Here is a 27,544-nt window from a genome sequence, read left to right as displayed (position 1 = left end):
TCTATGTAGCAAACGCTGACTATTTTTTAGGTGAAGACATCTTTACCAATTGAAAATAATCTGAGAGGATTTCATTTGTTGGAGTCCTACTCAAGACAAGATCGATGATACTCTTAGCCTCACCGGCCACCCAACACTTCCAAGCCTAGTGTACATTATCATAAATTTACAATCAATCAACTTATGAGACTCATTTGTGTGTTCAATTAAGCAAAAAAGAGTGATGATTATATGCTTACGTATGTGGGGAGCCCCATGGCTTCGAAGTAGTTATTGTTACTTTGACCGGTTATCAACTCCAAAAGCACAACCCCGAAACTGTAGACGTCTGTTTTGGCTGAAAGTCTTCCGTTCTTAATGTACTCAGGAGCCATATATCCACTGCAATCATACAGCTGTAACGTGAGGGTGATCTAATCCAACAATATTATATATATATATATATGTACATAGAAATACAAAACTAAAGCAATACTAATCAAATATTCTTTTGATAGTTAAATGAATAACTTTTATTTAAATTTATTGGTTCAATAAGTTAATTAACATATTTAATTTTAATTGGTTTAACTTATTTTAACTAAAATAAATAAAAACCCAAAATTCATTAAATTATATTTGAATAAATACCTATTTCAAAACTAAGGAATAAATAAAAATAAAAGAGTTAAACCAAATAAAAAGAAACAATACTACAAAAATATGTTTATGGTTTTTTTTCTTTCAAATTGGTATAGCAATGTCAAAGTATAAAATATTTTTTAATAATATTATATTTATAATTATTATTTTTGCACATGGTGCAAGAAAAAATTTAGTGTACATTTATACAATTGGGCGAAAGCATGACCAAAATGTAAAAGATCAGTTTTGGAAATGTGTAAAAAGGCATTATATGTAGTACGTGTAAAAACATTACCGTCTTACGTTTCAACTCTACATGCTACAAAAGCAACAACAACGTGCCACCCAAACAACATAAAAAAACAGATGCGACTTTTGCTATTAATTGAAGCAAATGAAACTTGTCTATTTCATATGAAGCGCAGCCCATGACTTTTTATCTCCAAATTATGTATCTAAGCCAGCCTGTTATATTATCTACCTATAGATAAATTAAGAATGTAGTACCATAACTATATTTGTATAAGTCTAGTTTGTCAAACAAAATATCATGTTCTAATATGCATAATTAATACCACTCGACGTTATTAAAACACTATATGTCAACTTTAAACACATCACCCTCCCCATAAGATAATCTCTAGCCCCTCCTTGAGCCAATCATATCTAACTTTAAAAGTCAAAAATGCCGACACAAATACCAACTACAACAGTCGATCTTCACAATAAACTTACATACCTACTAACAAATGTTCAGTTTAATTATGGTAAATAAACGCCTATATATTAATAGGAAAAACATTAAAAAATTGTATCCTTAATTTTATATTAATTTTGAAAAAGTCTTGTTTAGGTGTCACTTAATTAGGATGTCAATTTCGCTTATGTGACAGCATAAAAATCAATTGAAAATTTTGTAAGTCCAAAATCTAATTACTGGAAAAATTTATATTAATTCAAACATAAATGTATATGATTTGATAAACATAATACTCGGCGATCTCATTAAATTAATACTTGGCGATTTCATTAAATGAAACTTTCTTTAAATGGATGAATGTTGATTTATACTGTGAACCCACATAATAACTTTTTTTAAGTGTAATATATATACTCTTAGTCCGTATTACTTGGACAACAATTTCAATCAAAGTGTGCTATATATTATGGCATAAGTATTGCATGCTTTTGCTATAAATGGGAAAGTAATGATTTTTGTAAGTGTTGTTTTTTTATTAATAGAAATGAGAAGCTTTGATAAAAAATAAAAAAAGCTGAGAAACGCAGCTATTCATAAATGTTTTGTTAATAAGAAAAAAAAGACAATATTATTCGGTTCTCAGTTCTTCTTCGCCTACATAAATATATATAAAGAGTAATACATAAATTAAGTTTTTTTTATTACCAAACGAACTTATATATCAAATATTTTTCCTTGCAACACAATTCTTTAGAACTTAAATTATGGAATTTATATTGAAGATTAAGGAAAAGCTTTGGCACCTGCCTAATTGTTTTTCTTAGTCTAAGAAAACATTAACAATGACATTTTGTAGTAGTTAATGATATATATCACGTTAACCTAACTTTCATCCTATACAAACTACAAAGTATCGGTTGCAAACAAATAGCACTATCATCTTTCTATATTTAGGCCTTAAGTATAATAATAGTCGGGCTGCAAAATTTTATGTTGTCTTAATGTGGTCCATAACCAAACTATACTTCAAATTATAAGTTTAATATAATTTGTAATTGTTTTTAATATATTAATTTTCCATCTTATGTTGTCAAAAAGAAAATAAAAATCTGATATTCTGGAAATTAGTGTAATTTCAAAATCGAAAATATATAAATTTTATTTACTGATAAGTTAGTAAAATAAAATATCCAAATGTATCGGCCCGACATATAGATGAGTATATAAATAATCAAAAATTATATACATATAAAAACAATTCGATCATACATAAATCTTAAATTTTTCAATACAATATGTTAATTTAGAAAACAACTACATATTTCGGATTATCATAATTGAGGTCGCTTAAATGTTCTTTTTAATTTCAACTGACCCGAAGAAGGATCAATCATAAAGTGCCGGTATTATTATAGTTAGAAGACAATAAAAATTCTAAAAATTGAACCAAATTGTGTGAGCCACAATTTTTGAATCAAGCTCTTTTGGTAAGTTTAAATTAGGGAATTATTTTTATACCAAGTTGTTTAAATAAATAAGAAACTTTTCCACCAAGTTAATGTTCCACCAAATTTTTAAGCTTGGTACAAATTTTTAAAGAAGTTATATACGGTAAGTTTAATTTAAGATTATAATATATTTTTCATCAAGTCTATAATTTCAACCATTGAAAACAACTTTTCAAATATGTTTGTGGTAGTTATTGAAAATTTACATAAATATTGGTTCAATGTATCTGGCTAAAATACAGTTTCTAGATAATTAATGCTAACTATTTTAACTTTCCAAACAATCCGAAAATCTACATATGTCTACTATATATATATACGGTTGAATTTTCCTTTAGAAATACCATCAATTTTTTTTTCACAACTCTTAATTTATGATTATAGAGGTATCAATGATATCACATTTTAATTGTTCGATTTGGACTTCTATACTTTTTTATGTGTACCAAATATTTATAGTTAGTTAATTATTTTATATTGAGTAAAAAATAAATACCAAATATATTTTCACCACAAGAACATATGTATCGAAAAATCATCAGATTTTATAATATGAAAATATAAGATTCTTAATAAATATTTCACCCTGCGTAAACCGCAGATCTTATCCTAGTCATGTGTACAACGCGACCATACCACTAAAGTATAAATAAAAGGTTTTTATTAACTTTCTAATTTTTTAAAAAAATCTGATGTATTATTTCTTAAAGAATTATTTAGTTATGTTATTATAGTCTTGATTGGTCTTGTTTAAATTTAAAGATAACTATTAAAGAAAAAACAGAGCCACATGTTAATACTCCATGATCTACCATTACATTGTTACCAGACTCAGTTGCAAAAGATCGACTAAAATTCCCTTTCAGCTTCTAGCGATCCATTTTCTCTAGAGGTTTCTAGAACTATTGTTGTATCTGTTCATAATTGTTGCTACTTTCTTTCTTATTTGAGTACAGTTAGAAAATTTGGTACTACCTTGAAAACAACACCTAGATTAACAATTTTAACTCAACGACAACTCAACTCCGTGAAGACATTGCTCATTGACATTGTATCATCTTCAGATTGGGAATGACTACCAAGCCAAACTATTACAGTGCTCATGGTTGGTCTTTGTGTTGCATTCTGTTGAGCACACAACAGACCAATGTGGATCAACTTTATGATCTCGTTACTCGGATTCTCTATCAATAAAGGATCAATTATAACCTCAGGCCTTCCTTCAGCCAATCTCTTCCGTGCCTGACCCAAAAAGAAAAAAGAGTATATTTTTTCTTTTAGGTTTTAACATACGAGAGTAAGGACCAAGAAGACTGTCATGAGAAGAAACTTACAAAGGCTGCAATTCCTTCTCCTTCAAAACTATTATTTCTTTGACCACTTATCATCTCTAGAAGCACAACACCGAAGCTATACACATCAGATTTAGCTGAGATTTGACCATAATTCAGGTATTCAGGAGCCATATATCCACTGCATATATACAATTATAATAACGTTAATTGTTGGTGAGCATATTTATGTGTGTTCAAAGTTGATTGATATGCTTTTTACCGAGTTCCAGCTATTCGTTTAGTTTCATCTCGAGTCTCATCAGTATCAAACAGCCTAGCTGTTCCAAAATCTGCAACTTTAGGGTTCATCTTTGCATCTAAAAGGATGTTGCCTGCCTTCAGGTCTCGGTGAATAATCTTCAGCTGAGAATCTTCATGGAGATAAACAAGACCTCTAGCAATTCCTTCTATAATTTTTAACCTCACTTCCCATGTAAGAAGCGAGCGCTTCTCTTCATCTACAAATTTGGAGGAAACATTTTTATTTCAAAGAGTTCCTTAGCACTATATAAAATATAGCTGTTTTTCGAAGTCTCACCGAAGATAAAGCGGTCAAGACTTGAGTTGGGGACAAACTCATAGACAAGAATCTTTTCATCTCCTTCATTACAGAAACCAAGAAGCTTAACTAGATTCTTATGCTGGACTCTTGTCAAGATTGAAACCTCATTCCTAAACTCTATACCTCCTTCTGAACCTCTGGTTAATCTCTTCACCGCTATCTCTTTCCCGTTTAGTAATATACCCTGTAACCGGTTCTTAAGATTTATACTCACCTAAGATTAAGATCTCAACAGTATAAGTAGGAAAAATGTTATTACTACCTTATAGACCGTACCAAAACCACCTTGGCCAAGCTTATTTTCAGGCGAAAAATCAGCCGTTGCCATTGAGATCATATCAAGATTGAACCGTAACATAAATTGACCATCTGAATTAGAGTATTCTGCACAACCAACTAAAACGAATAGAAATAAGTCTTACAATGAGAAAGGTTGACTGAAGCAAGAAAGAAGGCGCACTTACCATTTATTCCCTTCTTTAATTTTCTCCTCCGAGCTTTTACTTTGTAGAAACCAATAAATACCAAAAGATTAATGAAAGTGAGAACCACAATTATCGTGATAATTCCCCTCCTATGCATGCTTCTTCCTGAAAATTTTTAATTACTTTTTATTGCTCTGAGAATGTATATTGAGTTCTTTATCATACAAAATAATTTAACAGCGCTACAACTATTTATTTGACCTTTCTTTTCTGGTATATAGCTCGGCCGCTTTTCTTGAGCCGGAGGCCGAGGAAGTGCAGGCATACTTGTAACGTTATCCCATCTGAATAAACAGCTCGGAAAACTAGCCATGCCCCCTGCTCTTCCCCTAAACTGTTCTCTAAAGTACTCCACACAATCCCCCAAACATTGCTTGCAATCTTGGGAAGTTATGTCGGGTGTGCATTGCATCGCCATGTTAACATTCGGGAACTCTGTGAAATGGGCGTGTATGGCACTATAGTACTTATGTACCGAAGAAGTATTAGCTTGTGTGGCAGTCTCGAGGGTCTTATTAACCGCTGATTCCCACTGTTGCATGAAAAGTGTCATGTCTTTAGATGGCTCAATATGATCTGGGTCTGCCTCTATTAAAGGAGGTATAAGCTCCAAGTTCCCAAAAGGTTGGTTTGAGGAACGTATAAGACACCAAAAACGGTCTTCATCGTCACTGCTCCAAACGAAGGATTTCGTGATGTTTCCACAACTCGTTTCTGTATCCAGAGCCAAGCTTTCGAGACAACGGAGACAAGCTTTTTGCTCGTAGTATTTTTCGCAGAAGCCAAGAGCGTAAACTGTGTTGGGATATTGGCCGAGTGAAGCGTTGTAGAATCCGCCGTTAGTGACGACATCATTAGCAAGAGTAGAGAAAAGATCACGGCGATTCTGTGCGTAGCTGCTGTTGCTGTCTAAGCTTCCAAAACACCGGGCGCCGTTAACAGCTTCGAGTGTCTGATGAAAAAGAAGATAAGAAGCGAGGATGATCATCAAAGCTGGGAATTTCCCCATATTTGTTTTTTACTATGTAAGATAGAAAATGTTTTTTCTTTTTTTTTTTCATTCTTCTTCTTCTGCCTCAATAAGTTAATACTATTTTTTTTTGTGCACTAATACGATTGATTGCAGAACATTGTAATGTTTCTTTATTCCATGGTAGGTTCGGAAAAGATAAATTTCATACGATAACTTTTTTTTGTTTATTTTCGCTAAAATAATATTTTTTTAAATAATCAAAATTATTTTATTAAAAATAAAAATATATTTATACTTTAGGATTAACTAATTTAGATTTAGAGTTTTTAGTTAAAGTGCGGGGTTTTTGAGGATATTGTTTAAAATTTTGAAAAATTAAAATTTTTAAAATAAAATAGACTCTTTTATTAAATTTACTTCTATAAAACTATTTTTGTGACAAAAACTTAAAAATAGTTGTTTGAGAAAATTGTTATGTATTGCTTTATTTTAGGAGATGTGTTAATTTTTAAAACAGAACGGACATATATATATATCTTATATGGACACCAAAATAAAGTGTTCTTTTTGTGCAAGATTGCTTAAAAAAATATTGAAAATTGTGTTACGTATTTTATTCATTGTATGACGTATTCGAAACAGCTTTACTTTTCTGATATGTTCAAATTTAAATAAATACTAGATTAGATTTTGACCCGCGCTTTTAAAGCGCGGGATTGTTTATTTATATATATCTTATATATTAAAACAGAAGTCATGACTTCTTTTCATGTGTGATTTTTTTATTTTGGACCATTCCTAAAAAATATCATATTTTACATAAGTTCATTATTATATCTTTTAATATCTTTATCATTTTATTTAAAATACAAATTAATATATTTAAAATGTTCTAACAAAATCTTTTTAAAATCTTCTTAGAATCTTTTTAAATTTACTTTCAAAAATTAGTTAGTTTTAATTTAAATATAATTAGAAATTAAAATTGAATATAGTTTTGGTTTATAAACGAAAATTTAAATAAAAAGAAATTAATTAATTTCACAAATACATTTACTAATAACTTTTAAAGATTTTGTTAGAAATACATATTTATTTTTATTTTAATTTTTTCAAATTTGTTTTCTAATAAAATAAAAATCATGATTTTTTGATGAGTGATATTTTTATTTGGACCATCATCTAAATTTTATATTAAATGTATATCACTAATGCTAATATACATAATATTTTTAACTACTTTAATCATAATATATTTTATATCTTTTAATTTCTTTTTAAAAAAAATTAAAATTCTAACAAATCTCTTGAAAAATATTATAATAAGTTCTTAATTGTCATAAATTGAATATAAATATTTTCAACTAATTTTGTAATTAGTAATGAAATATTACTAAAAGAATAAAATTATATCATATTTTATCAATTTTATAATAATATCTATCATTTTAAAATAAAAATGTTATATTGAATAAAATATGATAAAATTATTTTTAATTGATAAGTTAACATATTTTATTTTCGTAAACATAAAATATTTATGCTAAAAATATAATATGTTGGTAGAACGGGTTAATATTAGTAAACTATATAATACATGTATAAAAATTTAACTTATCCAAAACTTTTTAATATACAGTAATTTATTATATAAAATTAATAAACATTAAAAAAATACTAAAAAAATCTAGCAATTTGAATTACGGATCATGATTATAATTAATTAAATACAAAATTGTTTTCATATATGTTGTTTCATGCATTTAAAAATTTAGTTTAGTAATCAAACGCAAATTCAATAAGACAAATATATAATAAGCAACATATATATGTGATTTTAATTTACTGCATAAAAACTATAAAATTATTATATTTGGCATAATTATACAAACATTTAAATATGTGAGTAACATTAAAAATATATAATAATAATTATGTAAGTATTTCCGCCTGTCACGCGGGTGACCCGGATTCGATACCCGACAACGGCGTATTTTTGTTTTTTCAACAAAAAAAAATGTGAAAATATATACCCGCACGGTTGTGCGGGTGGAAATCTAGTCTATTATTATAACAAATGTGTTTCTTCATAAAATTTATATCAAGTGTTTTTATGATTTTTATTATCAGTTGTTTTTATATGTTTATGTGATCCTTTTTATCTATAAAATATTAATGCTGTGAAATTTATTGTTGCAAAATTTAGTAAGAAATTAACTTCAAATTATTTGCAATATAATTAATTTTACAATGACATGTAATATTATTAAAATTTTAAAAGACTATATAATTTAAATTAAGAATGTTTAGCAATATAATGTAAAACCATATTGTAAATATATTTTTATGTTTATTAATTGTAAATGTGATATTTTAATGTAATATCAGAAAAATGTTTAATTGTTTTGTTAACATCAAAATTAAAATATTGAAATAATTAATTCAAAGTCTATATAATTAAAGGTTGTTTGATAAATATAAATCGAATGGGCCCCCAACAAATTTGTTGTTGTCGTTTGTAGTCCAATAAAACTAATACTTATTTTTGGTCTCATAGACCATTTGTATATATGTACTAGATTTTGACCCGCGCTTCGAAAGCGCGGGTATTTTGGGTTATAAACAAAATTGAATATAAATTAGTATTTTGTGTTTATTGTATATTATTGTGTTATAAAGTTGTAGTATATCGAATAAGGATATTTGTATAAAAATATATGATATATGAATCAGTTTATTTGAGATTTTATATGTACACTCTTTTGCAACTCTCTCTTACGTATGAGCGTTTTACCTGGATACAAAAGAACGCTGAGAAACTAACACGAAATACAGGTTTTGGTCCAAGGATCATGGCAAAGTACCTGTTGGATTTTTTGGGCCTGTGGGTCCTTTGTTTTTTTTGGCCTGTGGATAATTTTTTAGGTTTTAAGTTAACATTTTCGGTTATAGTTTTGAGTTTCAGGTAAAATTTCAAAATTTTAAAAACGTATTTCAGGTAATCGAATAAACTTTGGATATATTTGGTCGATCGAGTAAGATTCGAGTAAAATTTTGGGTTTTTTGAATATTTAAATATTTTGAGTATTTATTTGATTTTATTTTTCGTATTTTGGCTTTTTCGTCTTAGTTTGAGTATTTTTTGTTCCGGATATCCGAATAGATCTAATTCATTATGTATCCAAATTATATATAATTTACAGGTACTTGAATTATAGATTTGAACTGACCCGGATCCAAAAGGAACCAACTTAAACCCAAACCAAATTTTCTTCAAAACCTAGTTGGATTCAAATGTCTAGGATCCGAAGAAATCAGACTCGAAAGACATCGATTTGTGTCCGATCCAAAGACCTGAATAAACCTATTTTTCTCATTATATTTGGTGAGTATTTTATAAGAGTTACATTTTTTCGGTTAACGAAACTTATAAATTACTTGGAATATTTTTGGGTAATTTAATATTATAGATTTGTAGAATTGTTTTTTCTAATGTATCCTTTTTGGAAATTTTTTTAAAAATAGTTTCAATTCGTGAAAATTTAAGACATATATTATATTTTGGTTTGTGTTGTTTTTACCAAAAAAATTATAAATATAAATCTGTGCAAAATATAACATTATGTTTATATTTTTTTATATCAAAAGTTAATATGATATTTTCAAAAATAGCTGAACTAAACTATTTAATTTTAAAATTCTTAACCCATAAACACACTAAAAATGGCCCAACATAAACATTGTAAACAAAGCCAAAATACACACTAAATTTTCCAGGAATGAAACAACCAAGTTACGTTATCAAAAAAGTTAACAACTCTGGAAAATTCTCTTCAAGTGTCTTTCTCTCTCTGATCGGTTCAGATAATGTTGCATGTATGATCCGATGATAGATCTGTTTATTCCTGTCTCTCAATACAAACCAAGCTTGGAGACCTCGATCCAGATTTTCCTATTACTTCAGGTAAATAAAGTTTCATCATTTATCTTACTCGATTAATCACTAAATAAAAATAGAGTCTAACCCTTTTTACCATTTTCTTTGAAATTTTGAATGTCGCAATGGTGATTTCTTTCTGGTTCTAAACAATCACCGATCAAGGGCAGGTATATCTCCCATATCTAACTCTTTATAATGTTTTTCTAAATGTTTTGCATGTTTGACGATATTAAGATTATATATGTAGCTCTTTCACTCTGTATAATAGATTTTTTTTTTCTTAATTTTTCAGAAGAAAATACACTGTATGATGCTGAAGGACATGAGGCACAGTCGAACCAAATCCTTACAGTACACAGATAAGTCTCGGACTAAAGGGTTATTGAGTTGTCTTATACCCTAGTTAATTTCTAGGATGTTCTAGAATTTTATTTGTTGCCTTATTAATGTTTACGATTCATGTGCAGGTCTTGCAGTGGCAGAGAATAGTGGCAGAACTTTATTAATGTGACTCTAACCTTAATCACAAAAACCTCAAACCTGAGAAAAAGATAAGTTTTTATTAGATGACATAAATTTCAACGCATACAGTGACTATATTATATTTAGTATTTGTAAAATCTAAACTGTTGACTAATGTTTTCTCTTAATTTTACAGAAGAGAGTCTATATGCTGTATGATGATGAAGCAAAGTCAAACCAAACTTTCGAACCAGTATACAGATAAGTCTTGGATTATAGTTTAAAAGTCTAGATTGTTGTATATTTGACTGAGTTGTCGTATTAATGTATACAATTGAAGTGCATGCCGTGCAGTGTCATAATAGAGCCAGCGCTTTGTTCATGTGAAGGTCATGGGGACAGTGGACATTCTGCAATACGTTTCCAAGTAGGTAAATTTTAAAATATCAACATTCAAGTAATTAGGATTCGAATTGAGAATGGTAGTTAGAAAAGAAAGTTGGAGATTGATTGCGTGTGTGTTTGATTGAGTGATTGCATTTTTTATAGTACTACTCTTTAAATGAATATTGAAAATAAGAAATCTTGATTGTTATTAAAACGACCTATAAATAAAAAATTAAGTCTATAATTAGGAAAAAGTTGAACAGGACAGAGATAACAATTTGGTTCTTCAATGATGACATGAACTTTTCCAAAAGTTCAAAAACAATAGAATTAAAATGACTATGTATTTGTTCAGTTTACCTTCTTGTCAGTGAAAATGATCTAAGACGGATTTGTTTGCTTCCAGGTGTGGATTACTTTCACTTACTTTGGCTTCGATCAATCAAGTTGTTTCCCATGGCCTAATCGTATCAAGGTACACCATCTTTTTCTTAGAAGACATTATATAAGAAACGTTTGTGTTTCAAAAAAAAAAGAGAAACATTTTGAAATCTGCACGTTTGCTTTGAGGTTAATGTGATGTATATATAGCAAAAAAAAAAGGTCGCGGATTTAGGATATTCCAATTTATACTCTTAGAGAATATAAAGCGTGAGTTTAGTAAATCATATATCTTGTGAATCAAGCTTATTCAAGTTATAGAAAAATAGATTTTTGGATTTATTATATATAGATATAAATTACCAAATTCCGCGGTTTCTTGTTTTGTTGTTTGTTATTGATATTTTAAAGATATGAAATATAATGAACGACCAGGTATTTATTATTTAGTACATTCGCAATTGTTAGTTAAGCAACTTCCGGAAATTTAGTTCATCTGCTTAAGTTTTAGATTATTATTTAACGGTATAGATATTTATGGTTATTGATTTTAAAAATGATTGGTATTTATGATTTGGTATATTGGATATGGTTATTTATGGAACTTCCGAAAATTTAGTTTATTTTGCCAAATTTTTTAGTTTTTGCGTTAGTGGTTCATATTTTTTTTGTTATTGATTTGAAAAAGTTTTGTACATTCAATAATTTGGTCGAGTGTAGCCAAAACATTGATTGGAAGTGATGAAAGGTGGATACACTGATATGAACATAAACGCTCTGTTTTTTATTATGAAATACTTGCAGAATCCAACAATTGTTGAAGCTTCTGTTTTTTATTATGAACATCAGTATCAAATTATCAATATTCAAAGATTTGGTAAAGGTACTGTCTAAGAAATGTAAATCAGTGTGTCATAGCAATTGGAGTTTTTTTTTAAACGTAATTGTTCTTTTGATATGTAATTAATTTTTTATATGTAGCTGTTACTTTGATATGTAATGGATGATACATTCGGTAGTTAATTTAGCGTAGGTGTTGTTTAAATGTTGTTTAAATAAAAGGAATTTCAAAAAATACATAATTTAATTAAAAGCATACACTCAAAATATTCCAATGGCAGAGAAGGGTAAATACTTCAAAACTTCAAGGTGACTTCAAAAAAGGCCCTTCAGTTTTAATAGTATTGACTAGATTTTGACCCGCGCTTTGAAAGCGCGGAATTTTTCTTTTCGGTTCTACTTCGATTGTTGTTTTAAGTTTTTAGGTTAAAGAGATAAAACTGTTTGATTATGTATAGATTTGGCTCAAATTATTTGACCTGATTAGTTTTTGATATTTGGTACATTGATTCCGTTCTTGGTTTAGTTCTAATTTAGTTTAATTTTTCATGTTCTACAAATATATAAATCAAAGCGCAGGATTTTTTTTGTCATAATTTTTTTTTAGATTAAAAAGATATAAAAACCATTCGATTATGTATAGATTTGGCTCAAATTATTTGACGTGATTAGTTTTTGATATTTGGTACATTGATTCGGTTTTGGTTTAGTTATAATTTAGTTCAATTTTTCATGTTCTATAAATATATAATTCATTCTGATTTATATGAATATTTTTTCTTCTTTACTTTTGTATTTTGAGTTTGGTATGTTTTAGTTTGATTCGATTTATATGTGGAGGTTTAAATTTATTTAAAAAAACTTGTCTTGCATTTGACTCATAACCAGTGTTTTTGAAACCCGACCCGGATCTGCCGCGATTGAACCGGTAAACCCGATGACCCAAAAAAAATCTGGTTTGGGTTTTGTGAAAAATTAATATTTAGAAACCCGCAAAAATCCAGTAAAACCTAGAACTCGATACCGGTTGAACCACCAGGTGAACCAATAAATAACTTTTTTTTTTTAGTTTTAAATTATGTTTTTAGATTATGTTTTATATTTTCAGTTTCCAATTAAGAAGTTAGGTGCTGACAAAAAAAAAGAAGTTAGGTTTTCCCTTTTCAGTTTTATATTTGTGATTTTTAGATTTTGATGAAGATTTCACTATAGCACCTGTAGAAAATGAAATGAAAGATGGTAGAGAGAACCAAAATTAGTTGATGTGATTTGGTGTTAGTTTATTTCCGTTATTGACAATTATTACAATGATTTTTTACTTTTGGTTTATTTTGTATTTGAAGTTTAATTTATTATTTACATTAGACATTTAAATATTTATAAATTTTATGTCTTGATATTTTAAAGATATCATAACTCTTACCTTGTTAGAGAAAATTTTAAATAGTCTAAACTATTTTTTTGATATTTTGTATGTCAATTGAAAATAAAAAAATATAAAAACTAAAGTTAAGTATTTTCTAAATGTTTTTAAACATAAAATATATACATATCCAAACTATTATTTTAAGTTTTCAAAAATATTTAGAAAATATTAAACTTTAGTTTCTATATTTTGTTTTACATAGTTGATATATTATTATATAATAAAATTAATTTATTTATTAACTCACGGTTCACCCGCGGTCGACCCAGTGACCCAGCAATCCGGTAAGTCATCCGGTTCAGTGTCCGGGTTGGGTTTTAAAACATTGCTCATAACTGATTTTAAAATATTTTTAATGATAAATTTTATAACAAATTATAAATTTAATGCTTAAAGTTTAAATATAAGTAAAAATTTTGCTACATGAATGTTTAATTTGGAATAATAAACTAAATGCAAAGTCTTCTACTTTATTACATTTAATTCTGAAAAACGCTGATCATATTTATTTCAAAAACATTCTGCATACATTGGCCAAGGTATTAAAGACTTTTAAAAAAATGTTTCAAAAAGAAAAGTCCATCGTTAATACAAAAGTTTTCAATTTTATGTCAAATACTAACCGAATACTTCCGGCAATCAAGTTTATTTGCCAAGTTTTGAGGTTTTGATTTAGTGGATTATATTTTTGGTATTTGAAGTGGGAAAGTTTAGGATTTAAATAATTTGGTCAACTATATTTGAATAATGCAACATATAGGATTTATGGTGCAATCATTTGTAAGCAAAACTTCTGTTTGGAAGTGACGACTGGTAAAAACAATGATATTAACAGATATGTATTGTTTTTATTTTGAAGTTTGCAGAATCCAATAAACGTTCAAGCTTGGTATTGCTGGAACATCATTCTCAATATACAAAGAGATGGTATATCTAATCTATAAAAAATGAAAATTAGTGTTGATGCAATTGAAGTTTGTTTAAAATGTAGATGTTACTTTATTATTTAATGATACGTTATGTTTCATTAGGAAGACACTATGTTACTTTTAAAATAAAAGAATTACGTAGCTGTAATGTAGGTGTTTCTGTTTAAATAAAAAGAATTTCGAAAATATTGATTTTAATTAAAAGCATATGTTTAAATAAAGTTAGTGGCAGTGTATTGTAAATACTTTAAAACTCTAAGGTGACCTCAAAAAAGGCCTTCAGTTTTAATAGTATTGATTGATTATTTGTTTAATATGATCCATGCCCACAAAACCTTTTTTGGCAAACACACAAAAATTCATCTGTCTTTTTGCCTTCTTCAAGAAAAGTCTTGCTCTGAAATAAAGATTACTTTCTTGAAATAGAAAACGAAAATTGGGAGATACATCCTCCATCGACACCAATCTTTACAGGCATTTCACTTCTCACTTATTTTTTTTTTGATCAATAGATCATACGTTCATCTGAATCATTTTTGATAAATAGAAACGCACTTACACACACACACACACATATATATATATATATTATATATATAATTTTTTTTTGTCTTTCCAGAAAAGGGTTGCATGTCGAATCTGATATCATAACTTTTTAATCGGATGAGCTTCATATTGTTTTGTATATCCAAAAAAGATCTGTAAGAAAAGACATTTCTCCATCAAAAAATCACACGAAGATCGAGAGTTCAAGGATCCAACTACTCCAAAATGGTCACGTAAATATAATCTAAATTCATTTTGAAATTCTAAAGATAGTAGGTTAATCTGACCGATTTACAAAAAAGTTTAAAATCGAAATCTAACTTTGTTTTTCTTTTTCGAAATGTTGCATGTCGAACGATGGGTTGTGCGGATTATAGGAGTGACTTCTGATGGTTTCAGATATAATTGACAAAAATAAGCAATAAAGTTTGATATTGTTCAAACTTTGTCAAAACCATTAAAGGTTTGTAATCGAAATGATTTCTTTCTTCAAAAAAAAATACTCTATTTCCTGCTCTAAGATTTGATATTCGTAACATTCATTGTAAAATATAGATTAGTCTGTAATCGAACAGAACTATTAAATTTTATATAAAAATGATTTGTGATTCAGCTATATTAGTTATGTTTTCTTTATTGCAGCATTCACAGGAGTTAACATGTTGTGCCGTTGTACTACTCAAATGAAAAGGACTGCAAGAAATAAGTAATATGCAATGATGCTCAAAAACGAAGGACTGGTGGCTATTTATAATCATAAATGTATATCTAAAATAATCGTTTGTTGTGTTTCTATAAAATAATCAGATTATTTCCTTTACCTCATGTAGTTGAATCTAGAAATCTATGATATGAAGTTTTCCCTCGGGACCATTGAACTTTATAGGATCTACAAAGATTGAAAACATATAAATTATTTGATCAATATGCTATTTCTAAAACTGTAAAATGTTAAATATTTTTGTTTTTGAATTATCTTAAACTTTGTTGTCTGCAAACACGATCGTTTGTCCGATCAATTTTTTTTTTTAATGTAGTTTGAATTTTGAAGCCCTGCAAAAATTATAACAATGATCACATGAAAAGAAAACATACGCAAAACAGCAAAACGTATTGAACTATTTAAGTTTTTCTTCCATTAATTAACGAAAACATAGACGCTTTTTGATGAACCTGATTTCGCTACAATAACAAACAAAAAAAAAGTAATCGTTCAAGTTGATATATATTTACCTTTTTATCTGCATTCGGATGTTTCCAGGTGGTACTTTCACATGAACGCTCCATGCAGATTTGAAAGGCTTAAGAACAGTTAGATTGCTGATTCTGATTGTGGAACCCATAAGTGTATATCACGGTTTTGGAGGTTTAAAATGGTTATTTTTGCTGGGTTTGAAAGGATAATTATATACTTCTTATCGCATGTAAATTATTAGGATAGCAAACCAACTAAATCGTTTTAATTTAGGAATATTCTAGGTATATATATTATTCGATATCTTATAAGTTACAACAATCTATTCTTTATGTTTTTGGATGATTAAAGTTGTTCAATTTAGATAAGATATAACAATATAGTTGCGATTTTATACCAGTTTATTAGATAGAATATCACAATGTGTTGCGATTATACAGGGTAGTTTATGCTTAATTATATATTAAAAATTTTGCAAAATAATTGCATTTGAAAAAGATTTGCAAATAAGCTTTAGCGAGTTTGTTTCATAGTTGTTAATCTCAGAATTTATATTATGTGAATTTTATAAAATAAACAAATCTGATAAAATCATAGCAAATTAATACTCTGTAACTTGAAATGAATAATTATTGCATTTTTCTATTGTTTTTGTTTTTGGTGTACATTTTGCTACGTGAATTAGTTGTAGACTATTGTGCTTTACATGAGTACTAAATTTCAAATATTACAGGTATAAACTTTGATGATGAACTGGTGAAGAAGGAAGATGTCAAGATGATGAAGTGGTGAAGAACAGTATGGTGGCGAAGAGGATGCTACGATCTCTTTCTAGGTTTTATTTCTATATTTGCTTCGTAATTGTTATTTTCCTGTCGGTTCTTGCAATATCAAATTCTGTTTGTATTATATGGTTGAATAATCATGGTTTAAATAAACCATAAATCTTTTAAATAGAGGATAATAACTGTGATTTACAAAAAAAAAAAAAAACATTTAATTAAAAGCATAGACTAAGAAGATATCAGTGGCAGAGATCTGTAAATATTTCAAAACTTCAAGGGGACCTTAAAAAAGACCTTTCAGTTTTAATAGTATTGATTGTTTTAAGTTTTTATTATGCACTGATTTTGCTTGGTGAATATGGCACATGCCTAATATTATGGCTGCATTTAGTGATAATGTCGAAATTTGGTTCCTAGATTTTAGGAGAATCACAACGTAATATTTATTGTAATTGGTTTGAAAAAAAATCAGGCCAAAAATAGAAGTATAACAGTTAATGATTTTATGTAATTGTTTTGTAGATTTGATTGGTGGTAATTAATGTTGACGTTTTTTTAAAACAAAAAGCAAAAATAGGAAATGGCAGTCCCTTGTAAATAACTCTCAAAATCAAAGGCAGAATCCTATTAGGGATTCTGCTTTAATAGTATAGATTATTCAAAAAACAAAAAAAATATATATGAAACTAAAATTTATGAAATAATTAGATTAAATTTTAAATTACATTTAAATGGGTTGTTTATGAACATGTCTATTTGAACACAATATTTAGACATACGTTTTCTTAAGTCATTGTTCATTATGGACCAATTAATTATTGTTCAACATAATACTTCATCCGTTTTACATTAAATTTTTCACATAATTAAGAAAATAGTTGATTATTCAATTTTTCTCCATATTTACCTATTATAATTATATTACTTTTTGTTTTACTTTACTTAATTAAGGATAAAAAGATAAATAAATGAAAAAATAATTGACATTTTAAAATAACAATAGTGGAAAATTTTACTTTACTATGACATTTAATATGAAGTAGTCTATCTTTTTTTTTTTGGTGTAAGATGTAGTCCATCTTAACAAGTCTAACAAGAAACATTTGACAGCTCTGTTTCTAACAAAAAAATTATGACACTCTAACTCCATTGGAAATTTCTAAATTGGCTGCTTGACGAATTGGCTCCATTCAGATCTACTTGTTTACCAACTCCATTAGAAATTCCCAAGTTGGCTGCTTGACGACTTGACTCGATTCAGATCTACTTGTCTATACAAACTCTTTTAGAAATTTTCAAGTTGGCTGCTTGTCTGGTTGACTCCACTCAAATCTACTTCTTAATATTTTTTGGAAATAAGAATCAGTTCAAAAAAAAAAATTGTTTGGAATTTTAAGTCTTCGGCCAAAAAGTAATAATATTGTTTGGAAATGGAAACGACGTTGTTTTACAAGTCTTGAACTTTGCATGACACTGCATGCCACTTGACTTTGAGTAATACGGACAACAAAATCTTTCGCCACATAGTTTACGTGTGAGCGAAAACTAAGGGAAGAAAAGTCTTTCTTTGTATAGCCTTAAAGGTTAAAGTTTAAAAGATTTTACATCTAAATCTAAAATTTAAATTCTAGACTATACAATTTCTTGCATGTTATAATTGATCATTATATGTAATATAGTTAGACATTATACGATGATGTAATGCCGGTGTTAAGAAAAAAATCTGTCTCGTTCCTTTCTCTATTTTTGTTTTACCGTCAAAGGACTCATACAAATTAAGATCAGACGTTAATTATTTATATAGATGGAAAAATATGTTCTCTTATTTACCTTATATGTCTTTTACTTTTCTTTTCCTTTTAAGTAATGGCTTCATAGATACCAACTTCTTCTTTCGGCGTTGAAAACTTCAGTTACCGATCTTTGGAGGGGCATATTATGATTCATTGAAATTATAATAAGAAATTGTCAATCAAAATACTTCCTTTCGATTGACAATCCAAAAAGTCATTTTGACACATTTTCTTATTACGTAAAGTAACACTTATTAATTCTAATGCAATTTATATCTTTTTAGTATTAATAAAAACTAGAAAATGTTTTAAATTTATAAATAATTTTATTTATCTAAAATATTATTGGTAAAATAAATATAATTATTAAATATATAAATTAATAGTAATCATTTTTTAATTTATGTACAAAAGTCAAAATGCTACTCTGTGTGAAACCAAAACGTTTTTGTTTTTTTTTTGAACTGAAAAGGGTTAAACCCGGGTCTATTAAAGACACAGACCTAACCTCCGGGTGGAGGTACAACCCACGGATAGACCCTCTCATGAGCATTCAAATGAGTCGAAAGCAGTAGCTCATATCCGTGTGGTCAGCGAGGTTCGAACCAGGGTTCGCCGTATTGGGTTTAATCCCTCAAGCGCCACTGGACTACCACCACCGGTTCCAAAACGTTTTTGTTGAGGGTTCTAGAACTTAAAATTGTATTTATTCATACTTTTTACTACTACTTTTCTCAATTAAATTCAATTAGAATATTTGTCACACCTTCAAACAACATATAATTTAACAATTGATAACTCAACGAGAACTCAATTCTGTGAAGACATTGCTCATGGACATTGCACCATCTTCAGATTGAGAATGACTCTCTGTGAAAGCAGGAGCCTTAGGCAAGGGAATGGTGATGGTCTCACTGCCAAGCCAAACCATTACAGAGCTCATTGTTGGTCTATTTGTTGCGTTCTCTTGAACACACAACAAACCAGTCTGGATCAGCTTAATGATCTCGACACTAGAATTTTCTACCAATAAAGGATCAATTATAACCTCAGGCCTTCCTTCAGCCCATCTCTTCCATGCCTGAACCAAAAGAAAAGTTATATGCTTACTTTCTACATAGGTTTGAAGATACACGAAGATTGTTATGTGAAAAAAACTTACAAAAAGTGCAATTCCTTCTCCTTCAAAGCTATTATTTCTTTGACCACTTATCATCTCTAGAAGCACAACACCGAAGCTAAATACATCAGATTTAGCTGATATTTGCCCATGATTCAGGTATTCAGGAGCCATATATCCACTGCATATGTGCATTTAATAACGTTAATTTATGGTGGCATATATTTATATCTTCAAAGTTGATTAACATGTTTTTACCGAGTTCCAGCTATTCGTTTTGTTTCAGCTTGAGTTTCATCGGTTTCAAACAGCCTCGCTGTCCCAAAATCTGCAACTTTTGGATTCATCTCTGCATCTAAAAGGATGTTGCTTGTCTTCAAGTCTCGGTGAATAATCTTCAGCTGAGAATCTTCATGGAGATAAACAAGACCTCGAGCAATGCCTTCTATAATTTTAAACCTCACTTCCCACGTAAGAAGTGAACGCTTTTCCTCATCTGCAGATTTAGAAGAAACACTTTTATTGCTAAGAGTCTCTAAAAACTAAAGAAAATGCAGCTGTCTCTCACAGAGCCTATCCAAAATTATTTTAGGATAAAAAATAAATAAATAATTCTATTATAATTTTATCTTTTTATAATAATATTTTTACTATTATATAACTTCCAGAATGTTTTTACTGTATGTTATATCAGAGAAAAATTATAAATTAATTTATAACTTTTTTAAATTATGGCTCCTGTATAATTCTTTTTACTGTATGGCTCTTGTATACTATATTAGAATGTTTCATATAAATGTTCTGTTCCGGCTATGGTCTTTCGAAGTCTTACCAAAGATAAAGCGGTCAAGACTTGAGTGGGAGACAAACTCGTAGACAAGAATCTCTTCATCTCCTTCATTACAGAAACCAAGCAGCTTAACCAGATTCTTATGCTGGAGTCTTGTCAAGAGTAAAACCTCATTTCTAAACTCTATACCTCCTTCTGAACCTCTGGCTAATCTCTTCACCGCTATCTCTTTCCCGTTAAGTAGTGTCCCCTGAAACCGGCACATTCTCAAGATTTGTTACTCATCCAAGACCAAGATCTCAATAATAGATAACAACTCTATATATTAATAATGTGAGAACTATATTGATTTATAAAGTTCTTACTAAAAAAAAACTTTTTTATGAATTTATTAATCTGAAAAGTTATTAATTTAAAGATAATTGGCTTTTCAAATATTAATTTATAGAATTTATATTATATTACCTTATAGACAGTTCCAAATCCACCTTGCCCAAGCTTATTTTCAGGCGAAAAGTCAGCCGTTGCCAATAAGATCATTTTTTTTTTGCAAAAGAAAAGGGTTAAACCCGGGTCTATTAAAGACACAGACCTAATCCCCGGGTGGAGGTACAGCCCACGGATAGACCCTCTCCTGGGCATTCAAATGAGCCGAAAGCAATAGCTCATATCCGTGTGGCCAGCGGGGTTCGAACCAGGGTTCGCCGTATTGGGTTTAATCCCTCAAGCGCCACTAAGATCATATCAAGATTGAACCGTAACATAAGTTGACCATCTGAATCAGAGTATTCTGCACAACCAACTATAATGAAAAGAAATAAGTCATTACAAAGCTTGACGGGAGCAAGAAACAAGGTGCGCTTACCATTTGTTCCGTTGTTTAATTTTCTCGTCCAAGACTTTACTTTGTAGAAACCAATAAATACCACAAGATTAAAGAAAGTAAAAACCACAATTATCGTGATAATTCCCCAGTGCATGCTTCTTCCTGAAATTTTTAAATCCTTGTAAATTAGTTTGAGAACCTCTTTATTATATATATATATATATTTTTTTTTTCTTTCTGAAAGCTACATCTTTATTATGCTTACAACATATGTTTTACCTTTCTTATTTGGTATAGAGCTCCCCTTTTCCTGAAGCTGAGGTCTAGGAAGTGCAGAAAATCTCGTAACATTATCAAAAACACCATGGAAAGAAAATAGATCCCACCTGAAGAAACAGCTCGGAAGACTAACCATGCCCCCTGTTCTGCCCCGAAACTGTTCTCTAAAGTATTTAAGACAAGCTTCCAAACATTGCTTGCAATCTTGGGAAGTTATGTCTGGCGTGCATTGCGTCAGCATGTAAACATTCGGAAACGCTGTGAACTCGGCTTTTACGGCACTGTAGTACTTATGTACAGAGGAAGTATTAGCTTTTGTGGTAGCCACGAGGGTGTTATTAACCGTGTACTCCCACTGTTGCATGAAAAGGGTCATGTTTATAGATGGTTCGATTTGATCTGGACTTATCCCTGTAACAGGAGGACTAAGCTCGAGGTTCCCAAAAGAGTGGTTTGACGAACGTACAAGACAAGAAACACGGTCTTCATCGTCACTGCCCCAAACGAACGAATCCATGATGTTTGGACAATCCTTTTGTGTTTCCAAAGTCAATCTTTCGAGACAACTGAGGCAAGCTTTTGGCTTGAAGCCTCTTGCGCAGAGGCCAAGAGCATAAACTTTGTTGGGATATTGGCTGAGTGAAGCGTTGTAGACTCCGCCGTTAGTGAGGACTTTATTAGCAAGAGTAGAGAAGAGATTGCGGCGATTCTGAGTGTAGCTGCTGTTGCTGGCTAAGCTTCCGTAACACTTGGCGCCATTAACAACTTCGAGGGTTTGAAGGAAAAAGAGAAGAGAAGAAGCTAGGATGATCATCAAACCTGGGAATTTCCCCATATTTTTATGTAGTATAGCAAATGTTTTTTTTAATGTATTTTAGCAAATGTTTTCTTTTCTTGTACTTCTACGTTAGATATTGTGATATATATAGGTCTCTTTTTTTATTCCATTCCTTGGTAGGGTGAGAAAATGTGCATTGTTTATTTTAAAGATGAAAGTATGTGTTGATTATTTAAAGGGAAATTGCACCCTATAACCTTCAAATAAATTATAATTCACTCTCTATCTAAGACTTCAAACAAATTGCTTCGTAAAAATACAGATATCCGGAAAACCGGAATACCGGATATCCATATTTTTTTTTTGATATTTGCAAATATTCACAGATATTTACTTCTACTTCATCCACTTTGTTCAATACAAGTAAATTTAGAAAAAAATAATACCGATTTATTTTTTAGAAATATATTTTAACATAATAAAAATATAAAGTAAAATATTAATGAAACCATATGTTTTATAATTTTTTTAAATTAATAATGTTCTTATAAAACAAATGTTCTTAGAAAAATTGTAGTTTTGTATAAATATTTTATATTCTTTTTTTGTTTAATTTAATATTTTTATAAGTAACTTTTAAAATAAAATTTAATAAATTATATGTTAGATAATAATTATATAATATTATGCATTTAAAACTCTATATTTAATCATAGATATACATTTATTGTATAAATGTCGGAGCGGATTGGATATACGTCTCTAATTTTTTTTGTATTTGTGATTTTCATCTTTTTAACGGATATGGATTTTTAGTATTTAGTTTGCTTCAAATAATTACAGATATCCAGATTTTTCGAATCGAATCGAATAAAAATTTGAATAAAATTTAACGGCTAAAATGTCCAGTAAAAAAGTAAAATGAACGCAATCACAATCAATCACTAAACAAAGAAGCAAGATTTAATCAAAGTTTTAAAATAGGGGTGTGGCAATTGATTAGATGCTTAGGGTTTAGGTCTAGGGTCTTAATTTCTATACTAATCATGTAATTACATGAACGCAATCACAATCAATCACTAAACATTAATCTACTTTCATGATCTTAATTTCTATACTAATCATGTAATTAACATCAATTCTCATTGGCTAATCATATTCAACTATGTATTAATTAATCACAAGTCGATGCAACCACAAATCATCTTAAGCATCAATTTCCATTGGCCTAACATGATAAGCACTTAAACTGGTTCATTCCAGCTTTTCATAGAATACCTTCTCGGCATGAAAAGCCTATGATCTATATTCATGATTTTCAATTTTAAGTGAGCATAATATACACCAATCAAGTAAGGATTATATAGATTAAACACTAAACATCCTAAATCATCCCCAAATCAACCTAATCTACGTACATATCCCATGAGTCTAACAAGTGTGTACTAACTAATCACTATGAAACCCACTAAACACATGAAAAGTTAAGAGATAAACATGGTAGAAAAGTAGATAATAACTACAAACATAAGAAATGATTAAAAAAATTGCTTAAAAAATCAAAAGATCCAAAATTTTAAAAATGTATCAAGAGTTCCTGAGAGAAAAAGAGTTAGATATAAAAATAGGTCTAAAATAGTATAAATAGGCTACGTAAATCGAACCGGCTCGACCCGAAAAACCCGGGCCAACCTGAATTTTTTTCTGTCTGCGGGTCGATCAGCAGCAAAGGCTGGCCGCTGGTATCGTCCGTTGGACACCCGATCGTCGGGCTGATGGTTGACTGCACGTCCAGCGGTCGAGCGCAGACGCTGGGTCTGACCGTGGGTCGTGGGAGGAGATTTGGTCGTCGGCCAGCGGTTGGGCTTGGCCGCTAGGTTCTCGGGTACTGATATGTCTCCAGTAAATTAGCCATAACTCTTAGAATATAGCTCCGATCGATCTGAGACCACTTCTATTGGAAATATAACTCAATTTCCTATGTTGTGGTAAATAATGAGATTCAGTAGATATCTTTAAAACCTTCATCCAAGTAGATATTTCAAACCCTTGTGGGTTAATCCGCTCCAATTACTCCAAAATCCTAAAGTAACCACTCCAATATCTATAATATGCAAATGAACAGGAAAATGCAATATATACTACTAAGTGCAATCTAAATGAATTATAATGAGTTAAAAAAGGGGCTAAAAATAATTAAAATAGCAATACATCAACTCCCCCAAACTTATCATTTACTTGTCCACAAGTAAACAAGCAAGAAACTTTTAGAAAAGAAGTTTGAAGGTGCAAACTCATAGCCAAAAGAAACACACAAAGTTGAACCTAAAATTTTTCCAAAGCAACTCCATTCTTACTCTTTCGTGCTTCACCATACTTATCGCAAGTCAAATGTTTTGCTATCTAGCGCATGCCTTGACTTCCATATGCAATCATATCCACAAGCCATTTAACATTCATTAAGCTCAAGGTGCATTCTCACAAATGGACAAGCAATCACAAACTATTTAGCAATGAAGAGGAAGGATTTAATATTGGTGAATCAAGAGGGTTATTAAGTTCCTTTGTAATTTACTCTCAAGAACAAGTAAGTTGGCATTACGCATAATATATCTAAGAAAGAGAACAACTGATGCATACAATGCTCAGTATCCATTATTCTACCCTTCATTCTCATTGTCAATCTCTCTTTTCACTCACCAAAAGACACAAAGATCACCCAAGAACACTCTCACCACATGAACCCTTTGTTTCTTTTCTTTGTGTACTATGTACTTTTTCACTTTTCTCTTTTCTTTAGCTCTCATTCTTTCTTCTTCCCCATACTTTTTTTCTTTTTTTTTCCTCGCTATAAGGGTTTCTTCCGGTTGTTTCCAATACTCTCAACATTATGCATATCTCAAGCTTTCGTAAAAGACCTCACTAACTAATGAATGTTAACTTGAAAGGAAGAAAGGGCTAAGAGTGGAAGGATGCTTGGACTATTTACAAGTCAAAATTAAGTTCAAATTCACATGAATAGCATTAAATAAAGCAACTTCGATTAAGACGTGAACAAGTAAGCCGAGAAATCCATGCATGGTTTTCCATTTTTCGGTGTATCAAAGGCTAAAGTCTACTCAATTAGGCCAAATTCACATTGGGTTTCTATGCAATAACCATCTACAATACAATGCATAAGACTCATCACAAGTAGACAAAACAAAGCATATGGTGAGATGATAGATTATTCTCCAAACTTACTTCACACAGTCATCTCTGTGAGAGTAAACATAAAAGAGAGATTCAAAGAAATAATAAAAAAAAATGTAATGACAACTAAGTATTCACAAAGTTGGAGTAATACTTATTTAGAGGCGGGTTTACTTGGGTAGTAGAAGACCTTTGGCCTGAGGTTTGCTGGACCGGGATTTCGACATGACCTTTGAGCAATATGGTGATTCCCCCCCCCCCCCCCTCCCCCCCCCCCCCCCCCCAAACTTACTTCCCCCCAAACTTACTTCACACAGTCATCTCTGTGAGAGTAAACATAAAAGAGAGATTCAAAGAAATAATAAAAAAATGTAATGACAACTAAGTATTCACAAAGTTGGAGTAATACTTATTTAGAGGCGGGTTTACTTGGGTAGTAAAAGACCTTTGGCCTGAGGTTTGCTGGACCGGGATTTCGACATGACCTTTGAGCAATATGGTGATTCCCCCCCCCCCCCCCCCCCCCCCAAACTTGTTGGTTGCCCTCTTGCATCAATCAAGTTTGCCCATGCTTATTCAAACGTACCAAAGGAAGATAAAAAAATAGAAAATAATATTTATAAAGGATACCATGTGACTTCTTTCCAATTAAGCTTGTTTAAAGTCTTCAATTACCAAGCTTGGGGGCATTTTAATATTGATGGAGATCCTACTATATAAAAGGGACTAAATCTCTCATTTCTAAGCCCTGCCACATGGGCAAAATATTGTAAACCAACCAAGATGCCATGTCATCCGGACTGGAGTTGAGTTAAAAAAAAACTATTTTCGGAGCCCATTCGACCCATTTTGAAGCACATTCCCGAGCCACTCTCTCATAAACATAATCATGTGTTCTAAACATCCCGTGTTAAATTTTTTAAAACACTCTAATCTTACAAATAGTTTAGAAAATATCTTTATATAAATGTTTTTTTCTTGAATAATATTTAATTATTGTTTTCAGATAGCAACAAAATATATATAAGAATTATCTTATTTTTAAACTTTGTGATAATTTTATTATATTATTTTAGAATCAATTATTTAATATTAATATAACATATAAATTTTATATGATTAAAATAAAAATTCGTTTTTAATTATATATAAAATTCATTAAGGGTATTGTTTTAATTAACACATTAGTGAATCAGTTATAAATTAATAATAAATCAATAACCTATCTAAAAGTCTAAAACCTAATAAAATATGACAAATAAGAAAAACTAACTAAATTTTAATATAAAACAGAAATTTAATATTACTAAAATAAAATTCATTTTTTAATATATATATATATAAAATATTAATTAAGGGTATTTTTAAATTAATAAATTAGTGACTTAGCTAAAAATATATAATAAATAAATAATAAATCAATGATTTAGCTAAAACCTAATAAAAACATGACAAATAAGCAAATTTAATAAAATTATGGATAATATAAAATATGATTGATTCTTTAATACAAAACTAAAATAAGAGTTTTGTTAAATAAAACATAATTTTACCGTATCGGTGTTACAAAAAAAAACAATCATTAATAGTATCGTAGGAATTATGTATTTCCCATTAGCGAATGAAATTGAAGCAGAGTGTTGGAGGATAACTCAACGTATAGACGAGATTATGGAGATTGATATGGGA

General features: G+C 29.7%; 2 protein-coding genes and 1 long non-coding RNA gene across 5 annotated transcripts; 1 reads left to right on the top strand and 2 right to left on the bottom strand.

Moving 5' to 3' along the window:
- Positions 1-326: 326 nt before the first annotated feature.
- On the bottom strand, positions 327-7,059 carry LOC103858665 (putative cysteine-rich receptor-like protein kinase 39). Of its 2 annotated transcripts, none has more exons than XM_033286153.1 (7): positions 5,415-7,059; positions 5,193-5,318; positions 4,991-5,112; positions 4,705-4,912; positions 4,387-4,624; positions 4,167-4,305; positions 327-4,074 (listed from the first exon to the last, which is right to left on the bottom strand). In XM_033286153.1, the coding sequence occupies exons 1-7, from the start codon at positions 6,220-6,222 to the stop codon at positions 3,841-3,843; spliced, it is 1,875 nt and encodes a 624-aa protein (XP_033142044.1). In that variant the 5' UTR covers positions 6,223-7,059; the 3' UTR covers positions 327-3,840. The 2 variants fall into 2 exon arrangements, with proteins under 2 accessions (XP_033142044.1, XP_033142043.1); XM_033286152.1 differs by having other exon boundaries at positions 4,991-5,124; positions 5,415-6,222.
- Positions 7,060-7,917: 858 nt separating this feature from the next.
- LOC103858664 lies at positions 7,918-17,305 on the top strand. Its single transcript, XR_004455952.1, has 3 exons — positions 7,918-11,015; positions 11,382-11,450; positions 12,161-17,305. It is a non-coding gene; the product is annotated as an uncharacterized LOC103858664 (long non-coding RNA).
- Positions 11,990-26,962, bottom strand: LOC103858662 (putative cysteine-rich receptor-like protein kinase 39). 2 transcript variants are annotated; one of them, XM_033286239.1, is made up of 8 exons: positions 21,886-26,962; positions 21,646-21,768; positions 21,504-21,582; positions 21,246-21,300; positions 20,823-21,030; positions 20,249-20,486; positions 20,033-20,171; positions 11,990-19,951 (listed from the first exon to the last, which is right to left on the bottom strand). In XM_033286239.1, exons 1-8 carry the CDS (start codon positions 22,718-22,720, stop codon positions 19,670-19,672), a joined length of 1,959 nt encoding a protein of 652 aa, XP_033142130.1. In that variant the 5' UTR covers positions 22,721-26,962; the 3' UTR covers positions 11,990-19,669. The 2 variants fall into 2 exon arrangements, with proteins under 2 accessions (XP_033142130.1, XP_033142131.1); XM_033286240.1 differs by having other exon boundaries at positions 11,990-20,171.
- Between the last annotated feature and the right edge of the window lie 582 nt (positions 26,963-27,544).

The sequence above is a fragment of the Brassica rapa genome, chromosome A03, assembly GCF_000309985.2.
Source record: "Brassica rapa cultivar Chiifu-401-42 chromosome A03, CAAS_Brap_v3.01, whole genome shotgun sequence".
NCBI lineage: Eukaryota > Viridiplantae > Streptophyta > Magnoliopsida > Brassicales > Brassicaceae > Brassica > Brassica rapa.
This window is presented reverse-complemented; position numbering and strand designations above follow the sequence as displayed.